This window comes from Heptranchias perlo, chromosome 6, assembly GCF_035084215.1.
Source record: "Heptranchias perlo isolate sHepPer1 chromosome 6, sHepPer1.hap1, whole genome shotgun sequence".
NCBI lineage: Eukaryota > Metazoa > Chordata > Chondrichthyes > Hexanchiformes > Hexanchidae > Heptranchias > Heptranchias perlo.
The window spans coordinates 65063943-65083127 of record NC_090330.1 but is presented as its reverse complement, the minus strand read 5'-3'; the positions used below and the strand labels follow the sequence as shown (position 1 = coordinate 65083127).

General features: G+C 46.0%; 1 protein-coding gene across 1 annotated transcript in view; it reads right to left on the bottom strand.

Annotated features, from left to right (window-relative positions):
- Positions 1–19185, bottom strand: part of LOC137323053 (protein diaphanous homolog 3-like) — a 796634-nt gene that overhangs the window by 152368 nt on the left and 625081 nt on the right. Inside the window, exon 22 of the mRNA XM_067986438.1 lies at positions 12786–12915. Coding sequence (XP_067842539.1) covers positions 12786–12915 — 130 coding nt within the window. The remainder of the gene's footprint in view (positions 1–12785; positions 12916–19185) is intronic.

The window sequence follows — 19185 nt, the reverse complement described above, 5'->3', positions numbered from 1 at the left end:
ACTTTAGAGATACTGAAACCGCTAGATGTTGACTAACGGGCAGTTAACTGGCGGAGTGTGTTGGTTGGCCACCCAATAGTGCCGATAGGAGGCCCGTTCATTTTGAAGGCTGGGCTTCGTAAACATACCCTCAGCGAGCTGCAGGCAGAAAATGGGCGTCCTGAAACAGCCCACGGGCTCTGAGCAGGATGGGGCGGGACCTTGTCCGGCTTCTCCTGGCACCACAAAATTAAATGAGAAAGGTATTTTTTGCTCCTTTTCGGTTGGACCGCGAAGTGAAATTATGCGAAGTGTGCACACTCCATGCAGTCCTGTTCTAAAGCGGCAATCAGGGTCTTAAGTAGGTCATTGGACCCCAATTTCTATATTAAAAGAATCCACTGCCCGAAACAGATGGGTGCTCCAGCCGCCCAGTGGTAGGCCCCTTTGAAGATGGTGGCAACCACAGCGCTGGCGTACACAAGGCCCTAAGCCATTTTTGGGCCTCTACTACCCATTTACGTCGGGTTGCCTGTTAAAATCTAACTCCGTATCTGTAATATAACTGCAGTCTACATTACATAAAGTTGTATTTTTCTTTTGTGAAGAGGACCCCTTCTGCTTACTACATACATTATCTTATTATTCAGCTTATACGCTTACTTCCCATCTCCTTTACGTTTATTAGCTTAAAAAATTGTTCAGTTATGATCTTATGTGGAATGCACAAAGCCTTATGAGCTTCTCTTGCTATTTAAAGGCACTTTTACTTCACTCCAGTACTGTCAAATCCTGCAATATAAACTGGCTTTCATATGATAGACAACTGCAATGGCCAACTTCTTCGTGGCTCTCCTGGTCCGCTGCGGGAGATACAATCTTCCCCATTGGCCTCTAAATGCGCTGAAATAGTCAGATAGGTCAACAGGCTTGCACTGTGATTTAACTAGAATCAAGATATAAGCACATGGAAACACAACTCTAGCTCAGTGCAAGATTTTCATGTGCAATGGTAATTACATGTGCAGAATAGTAAAAGTAGCATATGATAACCTTGCATGCATGTGACTGAGGATCTCTGATTTTGGAGCTGGCCTACATTTGGGCCAGACCCAATGTGAGACCAGCAAGTTTAGGTCAGTCTGACATCACTTTTCTGAGACCTGGACAAAGATAAAACTGATTAAAGTTTCTAATACATGCCTTATTTCACTAAAAATGCTTTGTATGGCCTATGATAGTACTGTAAATTTGGTAATCAGAATATATGCACAATCAACTTGGGATAACAAGCCATTCTTGAATTTTTAGATATTATTAGTAATCGGTCCCCTTTCCTCTCCTCACTAGTACAAGACTGTTGCAGATGCAGTCTCAGTAGCAGTGCATGGTTCCCCATTGATATGTGCAGATTAGTGCAACCAGCAGTACTGTACAACACCTTTTGCTTTAACAGTTTTTTTTATAGTTGTCAAGGGGTGCATCTGGTGATGGATTACTGTAAGAGCTCAATGGATTAGATAATTCACAAAAACATTCTTGTACCTGCTAAGATACTGGTCTACAGCCTAATCTCTGAGGTCATTGTCTCTAGAGTATCCTAGCTGACAATAAGAATGTTTGTATTCTTCCGGTTATTTATAAAATGCATGATTTGTAGATCAGTTTAGTCAGTCCTTTCACTTGACTCTGAAACTTTTTTAAAGCCAAAAAAATGCCATAACCTTGAAATGGTTGCTACAGTGCTTGCTTTCTACCTGTGACAATTAGCCTTGGCCTGCCCCATTTCCCGCTGGAGCTTCCCAGAATGCCTGTTAACATGTCAGCACCATGACTAGAGCAGTAATTGTGAGATGGAACGCTTCTGTTGCTCTAGTTTGCCTGACCAATTTGGTAGTATGGTGTGAGAGCTGATAAGAAGTCTGTTTGGGGCATTGTTATTGTAGACTGACTAGTCCACATAGTCACTGGTTGACATTAAGCTCAGTAGTTTACATGAACACCAAGTCAACAGTGATTGTGTAGGAAGTGTAAGAATTCTGGGAATTCCACCTTTTCCCTGAGTATGGAAAACTTTGGCCATTGACTAAAATCCTAAGGATAGATGAGAGGTCACCAGACGAATCAACAACACAGTGGAATGTGGGAGAATTACTGCTTCAGACATGTCTCTGTTTTAATACAAAACCTACAGCAGGTGGTCAACGATTAGAAAGGCAGTAGGCCATTGAAAGAGGCAACTGCTCCAGACATGGTGGGGCCATGTCTTTGTTTTAAAGCAAAACCGATCAACATCTAGGATGTTGGATACAAAAGGAGCCTTGTGTGGCAAGTGCTACAAACCGGAATGAACAATGGCCCATCAAGAAAAGCAATTGCAACATGATGAGAGACCATCAAAAGCCATCAAAGATTCTTAAGGACTTTGTAAGAACTGGTTAAACAGACATGAAGTGCCTCATTTAAGTGACGAAGATCATTGTAAGAGAGGGGTATATAAGTGGAAACTCGAAACCCCTCTCTCTCGTGTTCTTTTGCTCTTGTTCTGCCTCTCGCTTGTTTTGCAGCCTTGCTTTTGCTGTCTCTTGGTTTGCGCTCTCCAGGGAGGAGAGCAGCTTCCAGCGAAACCAACGAACCCTACATGAGAGAACCAGTCAGCCAGACCTGCAAGTGCAAAGGATTGGTGAGCCTCGACCATACCATGTGTGTGTGTGATAGGTGTCTCCAGGGTCCCCACCAACCTCTTAGTTTAGTGGGATAAAGTACTGTAGTGGGTGTGTGTAATGTACTGTGTAGGACCGTTTTTATTGTTATTTTCTTCGTGTCGACGGTATAATAAAACCAACATTTCAATTCAATTCAAACACCGAGTTTGTGTGTTCTCTGTGCTATTCGGCTACGTGATCCATCACCGGGTGTGTTAGCATAAATCCCGTTTTCCTGAACCCCCGATCCGTGAGGTGTAAGTGTTCCTTGGCTAGACCGAGGACCAGATATCTGCACCGATCAATAGGGTGAGAACAACCCCAAAACACCCCACAGAAGCACAACACAGACCACAAATTGTACTTTTTTCTAATAAGCACTAGTATTTCATTTGGATACTAACTAAAAGCAGAACAAAAATGGAACAAAATAAATTTTGACTAATACAAATTAAAATCTAAAATGATGCACAACAACAAAGCAGAATGCATACGTGGTCAGTTGTACACAGCCAAGTGCATACCAAATATCAAACCACGAATGTAGATTCTAATCTAGTAAGAAGAAAGCTCAGCGTTGTAAGCACAGTGGATAATGAAGGGACAATAATTTTATGGAAAAAGTAGATAATGCTCTTCTACCAATCTTAAGTTAGCATTTTAATGGAGCAGACATTAAAAAAAACTGTCATATGTGCAGTTCATTAGCAACAACAATCATTTCACTTGTGATGTTTTAAGACAAAATTAATAATCAGTTTCTCACTTGCCATAATAACTGAGCTGGGAAAAAATCTGGTGAACCTGCCTCCAATCATGTTTTTGGGCCTTCACATACACCTGTAGCACTTGATTTCACTATGACTCAGTCGCATTGTATTATTGATCATTAAATGATGATGCAAAGATCCCATACATCAATCTGGTTAATATAATACAACTTTTATCCTGATTCAGGTGGTTTGCTATTGTACTGGCTGATTGTTAATTGTACAATAGAGTAAGGTGAATGTGGATTTCAGAAGTTGGAATGGAGGTAGGAAAAGTGGATTTGTCTATGTTTGTAATTACAAAACATGAATAGCTAGAGGATATGTGAGAGAATGTGTGTGCAGGGGGAGGAATGGGCTCACTTCATTCCTAAAGTAAAATAGAATAGCGAATGACTTAGCGATATAGCAAATGAAATAAAAGAGCAATATGAAATATTAAAGATGATTCCCATAGAATACAGCAGCCAAGATAAAATATTGTTGTTTATTTAGTTTTATTCTTAAAGAGAGAACATACTTTCTGTCGCAATACAGTTTGTTCCAAACTTTTAGATGAGCTGCAGTGATGGGTTCTGACATTTTTATTCAATTGTCATTTTGCCTGGGGTGTTGCCTGTAGCAATAAGATATTGTTGAGAACCCACAAAGCACACATTCTCCGGTTAGTCAGTTCAAATTAGTCAAACAATATCTTTATTGCAAGTAAAAGGGTTTCAATTGCAATATGTGAGTTTGTTTTTCCTCATACGCAGGCTTAGATATGCAAGATTCAAATAACTAATATTCCCATTAGCAGTACTGCATAAAGATGGAGATTTTAAAGGACGACTCATCAATCTCATGTGTGGTTGCACACGGGCTCTCAAGACGATGAACAGTCTTCAAGTCAAGGAAGGTCAATGGATGGAAAATTGGACCAGGGTTGAAGTAGGACTGTGAAGTTAGGGGGTGAGTATAAGACAGGCGAGAAAGAGGATTTTAGGGTGGTGAAAGAAGATGGTAGAGCAGGGTTAGAGGGTGGGGAGTACAGTATAGTGAGAGATCTGCGGAGAGGGAGGGGGAAGACAATGGCCGGTCCGTGGGTGTCAGAGTGAAGTTGAAAGCTAAAGGAAGTGGCTGCAATGTTGGGCACAACTACATTAAGGAGCGGGAGAAGGAGAGAAGGGGAATGGGATCAGGGAGGAGATGGGAGAGCGAGACGAGATGGAGAAAGGGATCAGGGGAGCAGAGGGGACAGCACGGAGGAGAAGATGATGGGGAGGAGGGGAAGAGTAAGAGGAAGGAGAAGTGGATGGGGAAGGAGGGTAAGGTTGCGGGAGGAGATGAAGAGGATGGGGAAGGAGAAGAGGATGGGGAAGGAGAAGAAGATGGGGAAGGAGAAGAAGAAGATGGGGAAGGAGAAGTGCTAGTACTGTTGGGGAAGGTTTAAACTAGAATGGCAGGGGGATGGGAACCTGAGCAGGGAGACAGAAGAGGAGGAAACAAGGATCGAAACAAAAGACAGAAAGGGAAGATGCAATAATGGAAGGCAGAGAAAACAAGGGCAAAAAACAAATAAGGCCATAGTGCAAAATAAAACTAAGATGACTAGCAATCTTAAAAAGACAAGTCTAAAGGCATTGTGTCTTAATGCGTGGAGCATTCGCAATAAGCTAGATGAATTAACAGCGCAGATAGATATTAACAGTTATGATATCGTTGCGATTACGGAGACATGGCTGCAGGGTGACCAAGGATGGGAACTGAACATCCAGGGGTATTCAATATTTAGGAAGGACAGGCAAAAAGGAAAAGGAGGTGGGGTAGCATTGTTAGTAAAGGAGGAAGAATATTGGCTCGGAAAGTCACGATGTGGAATCTGTATGGGTGGAGCTAAGAAGCACCAAGGGGCAGAAAACGTTGGTGGGGGTTGTCTATAGGCCCCCGAACAGTAGTGGAGATGTAGGGGAGGGCATTAAACAGGAAATTAGAGACTCATGCAAGAAGGGTACAACTATAATCATGGGTGACTTTAATATACATATAGATTGGTCAAACCAAATTAGCAATAATACTGTGGGGGAGGAATTCCTGGAGTGTGTATGTGATGGTTTTCTAGACCAATATGTTGAGGAACCAACTAGAGAACAGGTGATCCTCAACTGGGTATTGTGCAATGAGAAAGGATTAATTAACAATCTTGTTGTGCGTGGTCCCTTAGGGAAGAGCGACCATAACATGATAGAATTCCTCATTAAGATGGACAGTGAAGTAGTTGAAACCGAAACTAGGGTCTTGAATCTCAATAAAGGAAATAACAAAAGTATGAGGTGCGAGTTGGCTATGAGAGATTGGGGAACTTTACTAAAAGGGATGATGGTGGATAGGCAATGACTAATATTTAAAGAATGTGTGCAGGAATTACAACAATTATTCATCCCTGTCTGGCGCAAAAATAAAACAGGAAAGGTGGCTCAACCGTGGCTTACAAAAGAAATTAGGGATAGTATTAGATCCAAAAGGGAGGCATATAAAATTGCCAGAAAAAGCAGCAAGCCTGAGGATTGGGAGCAGTTCAGAATGCAGCAAAAGAGGACAAAGAGATTGATTAAGAGGGGAAAAATAGAGTATGAGAGTAAACTAGCAGGGAACGTAAAAACTGACTGTAAAAGCTTCTATAAATATGTCAAGAGAAAAAGATAAGTGAAGACAAATGTAGGTCCCTTACAGTCAGAAATGGGGGAAATTATAATGGGGAACAAAGAAATGGAAGAACAATTAAATACATACTTTGGTTTTGTCTTCACAAAGGAGGACACAAATAACCTGCCAGAAGTGTTAGGGAACGAAGGGTCTAGTGAGAGGGAGGAACTGAAGGAAACCAGTAAAAAAAAAGTGCTAGGGAAATTAATGGGGCTAAAGGCTGATAAATCCCCAGGGCCTGATAATCTACATCCCAGAGTACTAAAGGAAGTGGTCCTGGAAATAGTGGATGCATTGGTGATCATCTTCCAAAATTCTATAGAGTCTGGAACAGTTCCTACAGATTGGAGGGTGGCAAATGTTACCCCACTATTTAAAAAAGGAGGGAGAGAAAACACAGGGAATTACAGACCAGTTAGCCTAACATCAGTAGTGGGGAAAATGCTAGAGTCTATTATAAAAGATGTGATAACAGGACACTTGGAGGGCGTTAACGGGATTGGACAAAGCCAGCATGGGTTTATGAAAGGGAAATCATGCTTAACAAATCTACTGGAGTTTTTTGAGGAGGTAACTAGCAGAATAGATAGGGGAGAACCAGTGGATGTGGTGTATTTGGATTTTCAGAAGGCTTTTGATAAGGTCCCACACAAGAGGTTAGTGTGCAAAATTAAAGCACATGGAATGGGGGGGGGAATATACTGGCATGGATTGAGAATTGGTTGACAGACAGGAAACAGAGAGTACGAATAAACGGGTCTTTTTCCGGGTGGCAGGCAGTGACTAGTGGGGTACTGCAGGGATCAGTGCTTGGGCCCCAGCTATTCACAATATATATCAATGATTTGGATGAGGGAACTAGATGTAACATTTCCAAGTTTGCAGACGACACAAAGCTGGAGTGGAATGTGAGCTGTGAAGAGGATGCAAAGAGGCTCAAATGTGATTTAGACAAGTTGGGTGAGTGGGCAAGATCATGGCAGATGCAGTATAACGTGGATAAATGTGAGGTTATCCACTTTGGTTGTAAAAACAGAAAGGCAGATTATTATCTGAATGGTGATAGATTGGGAAAAGGGGAGATGCAACGAGACCTGGGTGTCCTTGTACACCAGTCGCTGAAAGCGAGCATTCAGGTGCAGCAAGCAGTTAGGAAGGCGAATGGTATGTTAGCCTTCATTGCAAGAGGGTGAGAGTACAGGAGCAGGGATGCCTTACTGCAGTTATACAGGGCCTTGGTGAGACCACATCTGGAGTATTGTGTGCAGTTTTAGTCTCCTTATCTGAGGAAGGATGTCCTTGCCATGGAGGGAGTGCAACGAAGGTTTACCAGACTGATTCCTGGGATGACAGGACTTATGTATGAGGAGAGATTGGGTCGACTAGGCCTATATTCACTAGAGTTTAGAAGAATGAGAGGTGATCTCATCGAAACATATGAAATTCTAACAGGACTAGACAGACTAGATGCAGGGAGGATGTTCCCGATGGCTGGGGAGTCCAGAACCGGGGGTCAGAGTCTCAGGATATGGGGTATGCCATTTAGAACCAAGATGAGGAGAAATTTCTTCACTCAGAGGGTGGTGAACCTGTGGAATTCTCTACCACAGAAGGCAGTGGAGGCCAAGTCATTGGATGTATTCAAGAAGGAGATAGATATATTTCTTAATGCTGAAGGGATCAAGGGATAGGGGGAAAAAGCGGGAACAGGGTACTGAGTTAGACGATCAGCCATGATCATTTTGAATGGCGGAGCAGGCCTGAAGGGCCAAATGGCCTACTGTTGCTCCTGTTTTCTATGTTTCTATGAGAAGAGGATGGGGAAGGAGAAGGGGATCAACGAGGACGGGGGTCAACGGGGACAGAGGGCCACACGGACGGAGGGCAACGGGGACGGGGGCAAATGGGATAAGGGTCTGGGAGTAAGGGGATAAGAGAATGGGGGTTGGTAAGAGGATTTGGTTAGGAGGGTGGAGTAAGGAGGATGAGGGTTCGGAGGATGAGATTTTGGAGGATGGGGGTAGGGGGGATAAGAGGATGGTCTGAGGTTAGGAATGAGGATGGGGTGGTTAAAGAGGATGGGAATTGAGAATTGAGGATGGGTGGTAAGAATGAGGTAAAAAGTCGGGAGGGGGGGGGAAAGAGGTCTGGGGATTGGGGGGCGGAAAAGAGGTTGGCGGGGGGAAAGAGGTCGGCGGGCAGGGGGGAGAAAGAGGTCGGCGGGTGGGGGGGGAGAAAGAGGTCGGCGGGCAGGGGGGAGAAAGAGGTCGGCGGGTGGGGGGGGAGAAAGAGGTCGGCGGGTGGGGGGGGAGAAAGAGGTCGGCGGGGGGAGGGGAGAAAGAGGTCGGCGGGCGGGGGGGGAGAAAGAGGTCGGCGGGCGGGGGGGGAGAAAGAGGTCGGCGGGCGGTGGGGGAGAAAGAGGCCGGCGGGCAGGGGGGGAGAGAGGTCGGCGGGCGGGGGGGGGAGAAAGAGGTCGGCGGGCGGGGGGGGGGAGAAAGAGGTCGGCGGGCGGGGTGGGGAGAAAGAGGTCGGCGGGCGGGGGGGAGAAAGAGGTCGGCGGGCGGGGGGGGAGAAAGAGGTCGGCGGACGGGGGGGGGCGGTGGTTAAAGAGGATGGGAATTGAGAATTGAGGATGGGTGGTAAGAATGAGGTAAAAAGTCGGGAGGGGGGGGGGGAAGAGGTCTGGGGATTGGGGGGCGGAAAAGAGGTTGGCGGGGGGAAAGAGGTCGGCGGGCAGGGGGGAGAAAGAGGTCGGCGGGCGGGGGGGGAGAAAGAGGTCGGCGGGCGGGGGGGGGAGAAAGAGGTCGGCGGGCGGGGGGGGGGGAGAAAGAGGTCGGCGGGCAGGGGGGGGGGGGAGAAAGAGGTCGGCGGGCGGGGGAGGAGAAAGAGGTCGGCGGGCGGGGGGGGAGAAAGAGGTCGGCGGGCGGGGGGGGAGAAAGAGGTCGGAGGGCGGTGGGGGAGAAAGAGGCCGGCAGGCAGAGAGGTCGGCGGGCGGGGGGGGGGGGGGAGAAAGAGGTCGGCGGGCGGGGGGGGGGGAGAAAGAGGTCGGTGGGCAGGGGGGGAGAGAGGTCGGCGGGCAGGGGGGGAGAGAGGTCGGCGGGCGGGGGGGGGGAGAAAGAGGTCGGCGGGCGGGGGGGGAGAAAGAGGTCGGCGGGCGGGGGGGGAGAAAGAGGTCGGCGGGCGGGGGGGGGGGGGGGGGGGAAAGAGGTCGGCGGGCGGGGGGGAAAGAGGTCGGCGGGGAGGGGGAAAGAGGTCGGCGGGCGGGGGGGGAAAGAGGTCGGCGGGCGGGGGGGGGGAAGAGATCGGCGGGCGGGGGGGGAAGAGATCGGCGGGCGGGGGGGGGGGGAAGAGGTCGGCGGGCGGGGGGGGAAGAGGTCGGCGGGCGGGGGGGAAAGAGGTCGGCGGGCGGGGGGGAAAGAGGTCGGCGGGCGGGGGGGAAAGAGGTCGGCGGGCGGGGGGGAAAGAGGTCGGCGGGCGGGGGGGAAAGAGGTCGGCGGGCGGGGGGGAAAGAGGTCGGCGGGCGGGGGGGGAAAGAGGTCGGCGGGCGGGGGGGAAAGAGGTCGGCGGGCGGGGGGGAAAGAGGTCGGCGGGCGGGGGGAAAGAGGTCGGCGGGCGGGGGGAAAGAGGTCGGCGGGCGGGGGGAAAGAGGTCGGCGGGCGGGGGGAAAGAGGTCGGCGGGCGGGGCTGGAAGAGGTCGGCGGGCGGGGGGGAAAGAGGTCGGCGGGCTGGGGGGAAAGAGGTTGGCGGGCTGGGGGGAAAGAGGTCGGCGGGCGGGGGGGGGAAAGAGGTCGGCGGGGGGGGGAAGAGGTCGGTGGGCGGGGGGGGAAGAGGTCGGCGGGCGGGGGGGAAAGAGGTCGGCGGGCGGGGGGGGGGGAAGAGGTCGGCGGGCGGGGGGGAAAGAGGTCGGCGGGCGGGGGGGGGAATGAGGTCGGCGGGCGGGGGGGGAAGAGGTCGGCGGGCGGGGGGGGAAGAGGTCGGCGGGCGGGGGGGGAAGAGGTCGGCGGGCGGGGGGGGGGGGGGGAAGAGGTCGGCGGGCGGGGGGGGAAAGAGGTCGGCGGGCGGGGGGGGGAAAGAGGTCGGCGGGCGGGGGGGGATGAGGTCGGCGGGCGGGGGGGGAAAGAGGTCGGCGGGCGGGCCGGGGGGAAAGAGGTCGGCGGGCGGGGGGAGAAAGAGGTCGGCGGGCGGGGGGGGCGAAAGAGGTCGGCGGGCGGGGGGGGGTGTGGAAGAGCTCGGCGGGCGGGGGGAGAAAGAGGTTGGCGGGCGGGGGGCGAAAGAGGTCGGCGGGCGGGGGGCGAAAGAGGTCGGTGGGCGGGGGGAAAGAGGTCGGCGGTCGGGGGGAAGGAGGTCGGTGGTCGGGGGGAAAGAGGTCGGCGGTCGGGGGGAAAAGAGGTCGGTGGTCGGGTGGAAAAGAGGTCGGCGGGAGATGTGGAAAGAGTTTGGCAGGAGATGTGGAAAGAGTTTGGCGGCGGGGGGGGGGGGGGGGGGAGAAGTCAGGGGAGAAGGAGAGATGGGAAAGCGGGAGAGATGGGAAAGTCAGAGTATCATAGTAGGTACAGCACAGGAAGAGGCCATTAAGCCCATTGTGCCTGTGCTCACAGCCCCACCAAGAGGCACAATACCATTAGACTGTTGAAAACATTTACTGGTTGTAAAATATAATAGATTAATACAACTTCAAGTGAACACTTAAGGAAAATACTAAGTTGGAGAATATTCTGATTGAGACCTGGGTCTAAGTTAGGAGGATCTCTGGTCAGGGACGCAGATAATAGGGCAGAACCGAATTCCACCAGGATTGCACCCCATTTGCGAATTTACAAGAAGTTTCAGTGGGGACGCGGAACCCCTACATCAAGGGAGTGTCTCTGGGGGAGTGTTCCCAAGCTGTGTGACACAGTTCCTCCCCCCTCAAGGCAAGACGAGGAGAATTTTTTTTTACATGAGTTGTTATGATCTGGAATGCACTGCCTGAAAGGGTAGTGGCAGCAGATTCAATAGTAACTTTTAAAAGGGAATTGGATATATACTTGAAAAGGAAAAATTTGCAGGACTATGGGGAAAGAGCGGGGGAGTGGGACTAATTGGACAGCTATTTCAAGAGTTGACAAAAGTACGATGGGTCAAATGGCCTCCTTCTGTGCTGTATGATTCTGAGTTCCTGTTGTTGTCACTTGATTTAAATGGCACCAATTGAAAATTTGAAAGAGTACCATTGTACAATTTCTCCATGATACGTTAAAATCTAGTTCCAGTCTTTAATATATGATATGATATCCTGGTATCATACCAGAACCTGACCTTTTGTGCTTATCTGGTGAGTTGTTGAACATGGATACGTGACTGCCTCAGAAGCTGCAAACAGTAGGTCACAATAAATGTGACCTCCTCATCACAACACCAATGCAAGGACATTTGGGGGAAGCTTGTTGCTTAGCTCTGTTCTCTTTCTTCTTTTCATTAAAGTGATTTTTGTTTTGCTAATGATATTACTTTCTACAGATCAGTTAACTCCTCACTTGAAAGATAAGGAACTAATGAATTAGTGCAAGCTAATATTGATATACCTGGACAAAAAAGTATCTTAAACTTTAACACCAAGACATGTCCAGAATTGTCAAGAAGGGGTGATCATGAAATTGCATATCCATCTAGAATTCTGTCAGAAACATAAGGGTTGGTGCAGTTGTACCTCATCAATATGTATAAACAGAAAAAGGTTGTACAAAATGCCAGTGGTACAGGTTTACCTGCCTGTTGTCATCTCAAATTCTTGTCTCATGCACGCAGAAATCCAAGTGTAGAATTAGCTGCCACTTGTTGAACCAGGGTTTTTGGAACATGCATTGGGCCATTGGAAAGCTCTGACTTGCCAGCACCTCAATGAAATTTCTCCAGGTCTTTCTGTGTTCTTAGAAATTACCAGTTTCAAATTCACATAGCATCTATCCTAATTACAATTGCCTCCAGGCACATCTTACTGTTGTGCCATCCAATATAAACAAAAATAATTCTGTCAAAGGATAAGCATTGTCCAGCCTTCAGGACTGAAATGAACAGAAATCCCTCATAAAAACCATAATTTTTATTGGAGGAAATACCACCCTGTTTCTTTTCTTTTCCAAACACTCTGCTTATTTAAGAAAAAAAATTGCAGCTCTTACAGAATGCTCAACAAGGAAACATAAACAAGCCATGCTGGAAATGACATTTCAACTCAGCCTATATCATGAACATTACTGCAGCATATAGGAGCAGTTCATATTCTGAATTCACTGCAGCAGTCCAGAAAAGAAAAGGGCCCGAATTCACTCAATATCTCCTCACACTCAGGAGTTAAGATTAAAATTGCACTGACAGACTTTAACTGTAGTGGGAAACTGAGCATAGTGGACTGTTTGAAGTACTCAGCAGTGTATTAATCTTACCATCCTCAACTCACTGTTCACCATCTATAAAGTCCACGCATATCAATATGATCTCATCATTTAACCGAAGTGTACACAAACAAACTGATTTTTGCACATATTTTTAATAGCCACAAAAAGCATTCATTATTTTAAAAAAATTATAATTTGAAACATATGTTCCATCATTTAGTTGATGACATTCTTTAAGTGCCATTGGATTGTAAATTCTAAATATGTACCTTTGCTAGCTTTGTCCACATTTTGCAGATCATCTGTAAACTTCAAAACATCTGAATATTTCTCCTCACAGATTTGGGCTAGGAAATGTAGAAGTGTGGTTTTTTGATCTGCTGATTTGGTATCGTTCAGCTGTGGAACATAAAAGTAAAAAATTAATTTTGATTTAAGAATACTTCAATCGTGTGGCATTTATTTTTCTTTAATAAATCATTTTCAACAAGCTTAAATTTTTGAGTTCACACTCTTTCCATCAGTTATTTTTGGGTGTAGGTGATAAGATGAGATCCATGACTTCAGGTTAATTTTTAGAGCATACTTTTGATTTTAGAATTGCACAGCCTTTAGTTTTTCCTATCAAGGTTAGATTTTTCATTGAGGTCAGAACTGCATTTTGGGTTTCATAAACTCAGCAAATACTACAATGAGTTTTAGGGTTACATTTTCTGCTGTTTTTTTGCTGTTACAGTATAAATTTCTATTACAACAAACAATAATTGAACTAGTATAAAAAACATAATATTCTCTCAGTGTGATTGTGTTTACAATGTACATCAGGACTAACACTATGCAAAAATGATTTGTTGACAAACTTGCATTGATTAAACACATATTCTGAGTTTATTGCATCAGCATCTAGAACAGAACACTGACTTTAAAAAGAAAAGGTAACATACATTTAATTCAAACCCACAGGTCATCCCAGGTACTATATTCATCCACTGTGCCATAACTACCTTGTTCCATAGATTAACAAACCACTTCACCCATCTCCCCCAATGTGAAAACTTGCATTTATCTAGCCTGATACAGGAGGTGCCAAAGCACTTTACAGCCAATGTCATAGTTTTGAAGTGTCACTGTTGTAATGTCACTGTTGTAATGCCGGAAACGCGGCAGCCAATTTGCGCACAGCAAAGTCCCACAAACAGCAATGAGTTAATGACCAGATAATCTGTTTTAGGTGTTGGTTGAGGGATAAATATTGGCCAGGGCACTGGGGAGAACTACCCTGCTCTTCTTCAAAATGATGCCATGGGATCTTTTAAGTCCACCTGAGAGGGCAGTGGGACCTTGGTTTAACGTCGCATCCGAAAGACGGCACCTCTGATGTAGCACTCCCTTAGTACTCCACTGGAGCATCAGCTTAGATTTTGTGCTCAAGTCTCTGGAGTGGGACATGAACCCAAAATCTTCTGACTCAAAAGCAAGAGTGCTATTACTGAGCCACGGCTCACTTAACCAATTGGAGTTTTTTTCCCAACTGAAGGAGCTTAGACAAACATGTAACATAGTTGATTGGAAAAACAAACAAGTTCAAAAAATCACAAGAAATAATAATTATGGATTGTTTACCTTCTATTTACATCAACATGGACATGCAAGCAGATATTTACGAATGCATAAATCAAAATATCAGGATTTATTCACACAAGATGAGGTTCTGAGAGGAAGAGGCCATGAATTTTGGTATTGAGATAAATAAACCTTCACACTGCTGATATTTTTTCAGATATATATGTCCCTGAGTCACCTTGACATGAAATCATAATTTTGCTAAAACATGCATAATTCAATGATAACACAACGTATCGCAATAAATGAGACAACAAAAAAAAGTGATTTAAGCTTTTTATCTATAAATGTAGTGAATTAAGCTTTTTTTCTTTTTGCTCTGTTCAGCTGTAGATTTCACAGCACTACAATTCAGTCGTAAATTCAGGCATAGTTAAGACATTTGCTTTTTCACTTCCAAGTTACAAACTGAGGATTACGACAGGAGCTGTATCGGTCAAAAAATGCACTGATAATCAGGGATGCATAGCTGTTCAAGAACAAGAAAGAACATTTCTACAATTCCTATAATACACAGGCACAATATATCTAAACATTACATATTTCTATATATTTAAATTTCAAAAAAAGTTGAGCTGAGTTGAATTGCCAATCTTCAGATGCTTCTGAGGGTGGTGGGGGAGGGGGGGGGTGGTCAAGAGGGCTGCTAAGCAGAAGCCTGACACACTTCCCAAGGCTATAAATACAATGGTGGTGCATTGTTTCTTGTGCACCTGCAGCAGTTGGCTCATGAATTAGGAGGCCTGTGCATAATGATTTTTCTTCTAATTTCCCTTTTGATTCTTTATGCGAATAGCTTAAATTTGTGTCCACTTGATACTGTGTTGTAGACCAGTGGAACCCAAATCATTCACTATTTACCTTATCATAACGTTCCATATTTTTAAGACTTTTTTTTATTCGTTCATGGGATGTGGGCATCGCTGGCGAGGCTGGCATTTATTGCCCATCATGTCACCCCATAACCTTTTAATAAGTTTGGTTTAGCCTTAACATAGTTCCTAGTGGGATTAAGAGTACAACACAAACATGGCAGTAAATTATTCAAAGATCCAGTGAGGATAGCTAAAGTGCAATATGGAAAACATTTAGGGGAGATTTTCCTGGTCCTTCGCATGGGCATATTGGATTACCTGGGCACAGCTAATACAGGAAAATGGATGGGTCAAAGTGAACGCCTATAGGGGAGCCTGTTCAATTTTCAGGTTCATTTAAATTAATAGACAGAAAAACTGGGCAGGTTCCCTTGGAGTATATGCTCCTCTCTGCCTGATTTTCCGGTATTAAGTATACCCAGTTGAGCCAGCATAGCCAGGTGCAGGAACAGGAAAATCTCCTTTATACTGATACAGAAAGATGTGCCTACTGAGGTTGAAGTTAACACACATTAGCAGATAGAATAGAGGGGGCTTTACTCTGGCTGGGTTATATGCCTGAAATTCTACATGCTGACAATGGGTGCCCAAAATGGTTCAATTCCCCAGCACTGATCCCTTTCACCTTAATGTGCAAAAAATTTACCAAACAAAACAGTAAATAAACTCCCACAAAAATATTTTCCACCTCTCTTTTAGATGATATGTTAAACTGATAGCATGTTTGCCTGTTCAAATGGATGTAAACGATTTCATAGCATCATTGGAAGAAAAGCAAGAAATTCTCCTGTTCTGCTTTCATTGGTATGCTATCCTCGACTTATTTAGTGTGCTAAAGACGATCATTAACGACTATAAAGATGCTCAAGAAGATATATCACCAAAAGTGATCAAGCATAAGCTCCGGGACATTCTACTAACCAATGAGATAAGAACATAAGAAATAGGAGCAGGAGTAGGCCACATGGCCTCTTGAGCCTAATTTGCCATTCAATAAAATCATGGCTGATCTTTTACCTCAACGACTGGAGTAGAGGATTCCAAAGATTCACCAACCTCTGAGTGAAGAAATTTTTCCTCATCTCAGTCCTAAATGGCCGACCCCCTATCCTGAGACCACGAGCCCTAGTTTTAGACTCCCCAGCCAGAGGAAACGGCCTCTCAGCACCTGCCCTGTCAAACCCTCTAAGAATTTTATATGTTTCAATGAGATCACCTCTCATTCTTCTAAACTCCAGAGAATATAGGCCCATTCTACTCAACTTCTCCTCATAGGACAACCCTCTCATCTTAGGAATCAATCTGCTGAACCTTAGTTGCACCTCCTCGAAGGCAAGTATATCCTTCCTTAGGTAAGGAGACCTAAACTGTACACAGTACTCCAGGTGTCGTCTCACCAGAGCCCTATATAATTGCAGCAAGACCTCCTTACTTTTATATTCCAACACCCTTGCAAAAAGGCTAACATACCACTTGCCTTCCTAATTCCTTGCTGTACCTGCACCTTAACTTTCTGTGATTCGCAAACAAAGACACCCAAATCCCTCTGAATACCAACATTTACTAGTCTCTCACCTTTTGAAAATTATTCTGCTTTTCTATTCTTCCTACCAAAGTGGATAATTTCACATTTTCACACATTATACTCCACCTTCTTGCCCAATCACTTAACCTGTCTATATCCCTTTGTAGCCTCTTTGCGTGCTCCTCACAACTTACTTTCCCACCTAGCTTTGTATCGTCAGCAAACTTGGATACATTACACTCAGTCCCCTCATCTAAGTCATTGATTGATTGTAAATAGCTGAGGCCCAAGCACTGATACTTACGGCATCCCACTAGTGTTCAGTTCCATTCGCAACCCCTCAGATAATGAAGCAGTCCGAGCCTGCATGCAGCAAGACCTGGACAACATCCAGGCTTGGGCTCATAAGTGGCAAGTAACATTCGCGCCAGATAAGTGCCAGGCAATGACCATCTCCAACAAGAGAGAGTCTAACCACCTCCCCTTGACATTCAACGGCATTACCATCGCCGAATGCCCCACCATCAACATCTTGGGGGTCACCATTGACCAGAAACTTAACTGGACCAGCCATATAAATACCGTGGCTACGAGAGCAGGTCAGAGGCTGGGTATTCTGCGGCGAGTGACTCACCTCCTGACTCCCCAAAGCCTTTCCACCATCTACAAGGCACAAGTCAGGAGTGTGATGGAATACTCTCCACTTGCCTGGATGAGTGCAGCTCCAACAACACTCAAGAAGCTCGACACCATCCAAGATAAAGCAGCCCGCTTGATTGGCACCCCATCCACCACCCTAAACATTCACTCCCTTCACCACCGGCGCACTGTGGCTGCAGTGTGCACCATCCACAGGATGCACTGCAGCAACTCGCCAAGGCTTCTTCGACAGCACCTCCCAAACCAGCATTTATTGCCCATCCCTAATTGCCCTTGAGAAGGTGGTGATGAGCCGCTTTCTTGAATCGCTGCAGTCCATGTGGTGAAGGGTCTCCCACAGTGCTGTTAGGTAGGGAGTTCCAGGATTTTGACCCAGCGACGATGAAGGAACGGCAATATATTTCCAAGTCGGGATGGTGTGTGACTTTGAGGGGAACGTGCAGGTGGTGTTGTTCCCATGTGCCTGCTCCCCTTGTCCTTCTAGGTGGTAGAGGTTGTGGGTTTGGGACGTGCTGTCAAGAAGCCTTGGCGAGTTGCTGCAGTGCATCGTATGGACGTTACACACTGCAGCCACGGTGCGCCGGTGGTGAAGGAAGTGAATGTTTAGGGTGGTGGATGGCATGCCAATCAAGCGGGCTGCTTTGTCCTGGATGGTGTTGAGCTTCTTGAGTGTTGTTGGAGCTGTACTCATCCAGGCAAGTGGAGAGTATTCTATCACACTCCTGACTTGTGCCTTGTAGATGGTGGAAAGGCTTTGTGGAGTCAGGAGATAAGTCACACGCCCCAGAATACCCAGCCTCTGACCTGCTCTTGTAGCCACAGTATTTATATGGCTGGTCCAGTTAAGTTTCTGGTCAATGGTGACCCCCAGGATGTTGATGGTGGGGGATTCGGTGATGGTAATGCCGTTGAATGTCAAGGGGAGGTGGTTGGACTTTCTCTTGTTGGAGACGGTCATTGCCTGGCACTTGTCTGGTGCGAATGTTACTTGCCACTTATCAGTCCAAGCCTGGATGTTGTCCAGGTCTTGCTGCATGCGGGCATGGACTGCTTCATTATCTGAGGGGTTACGAATTCTAGCATTTTCCCTACTACTGATGTCAGGCTAACTGGCCGATAGTTCCCTACAGATAGTTTCCTGTTTCCCTCTCTCCCTCCTTTTTTGAATAGCGGGGTTACATTTGCTATCTTCCAATCCAAGGAGACCGCTCTAGAATCTAAGGAATTCTAGGAGATCAAAACCAATGCATCCACTATCTCTACAGTCACCTCTTTTAGAACCCTAGGATGTAGGCCATCAGGTCCAGGGGATTTGTTGGCTTTTAGTCCCAATAATTTCTCCAGTACTTTTTCTCTATTAATCTTAATTACTTTAAGTTCCTCACTCTCATTCGACCCTTGGTTCCCCATTATTTCCAGTATGTTTTTTGTGTCTTCTACTGTGTAGACAGATACAAAATATTTGTTTAACATCTCTGCCATTTCGTTATTCCCCGTTATAATTTCTCCAGTCTCTGCCATTAAGGGACCCACATTTACTTTCCCTAATCTCTTCCATTTTACATACTTGTAGAAGCTCTTACAATCTGTTTTTATATTTCTTGCTAGTATACTCTCATATTCAATTTTCTCCCTCTATCAATTTCTTGGTCATCCTTTGTTGATTTCTAAAACCCTCCCAATCCTCAGGCTTACTACTTTTTTGGCAATATTGTAAGCCTCTTCTTTTAATCTAATACTATCCTTAACTTCTCCAGTTAGCCACGTTTGGACCACTTTTCCCTCAAGGGAATGTATATTCGTTGAGAATTATGAATTATTTCTTTGAATGTTCACCATTGCTTATCTACCGTCATATCTTTTAATCCAATTTCCCAATCCACCTTAGCCAACTCGCCCCTCGTGCCTACGTAATTGGCTTTGTTTAAATTTAAGACCCTAGTTTTGGACTTAACTACATTATTCTCAAACTCAATATGAAATTCT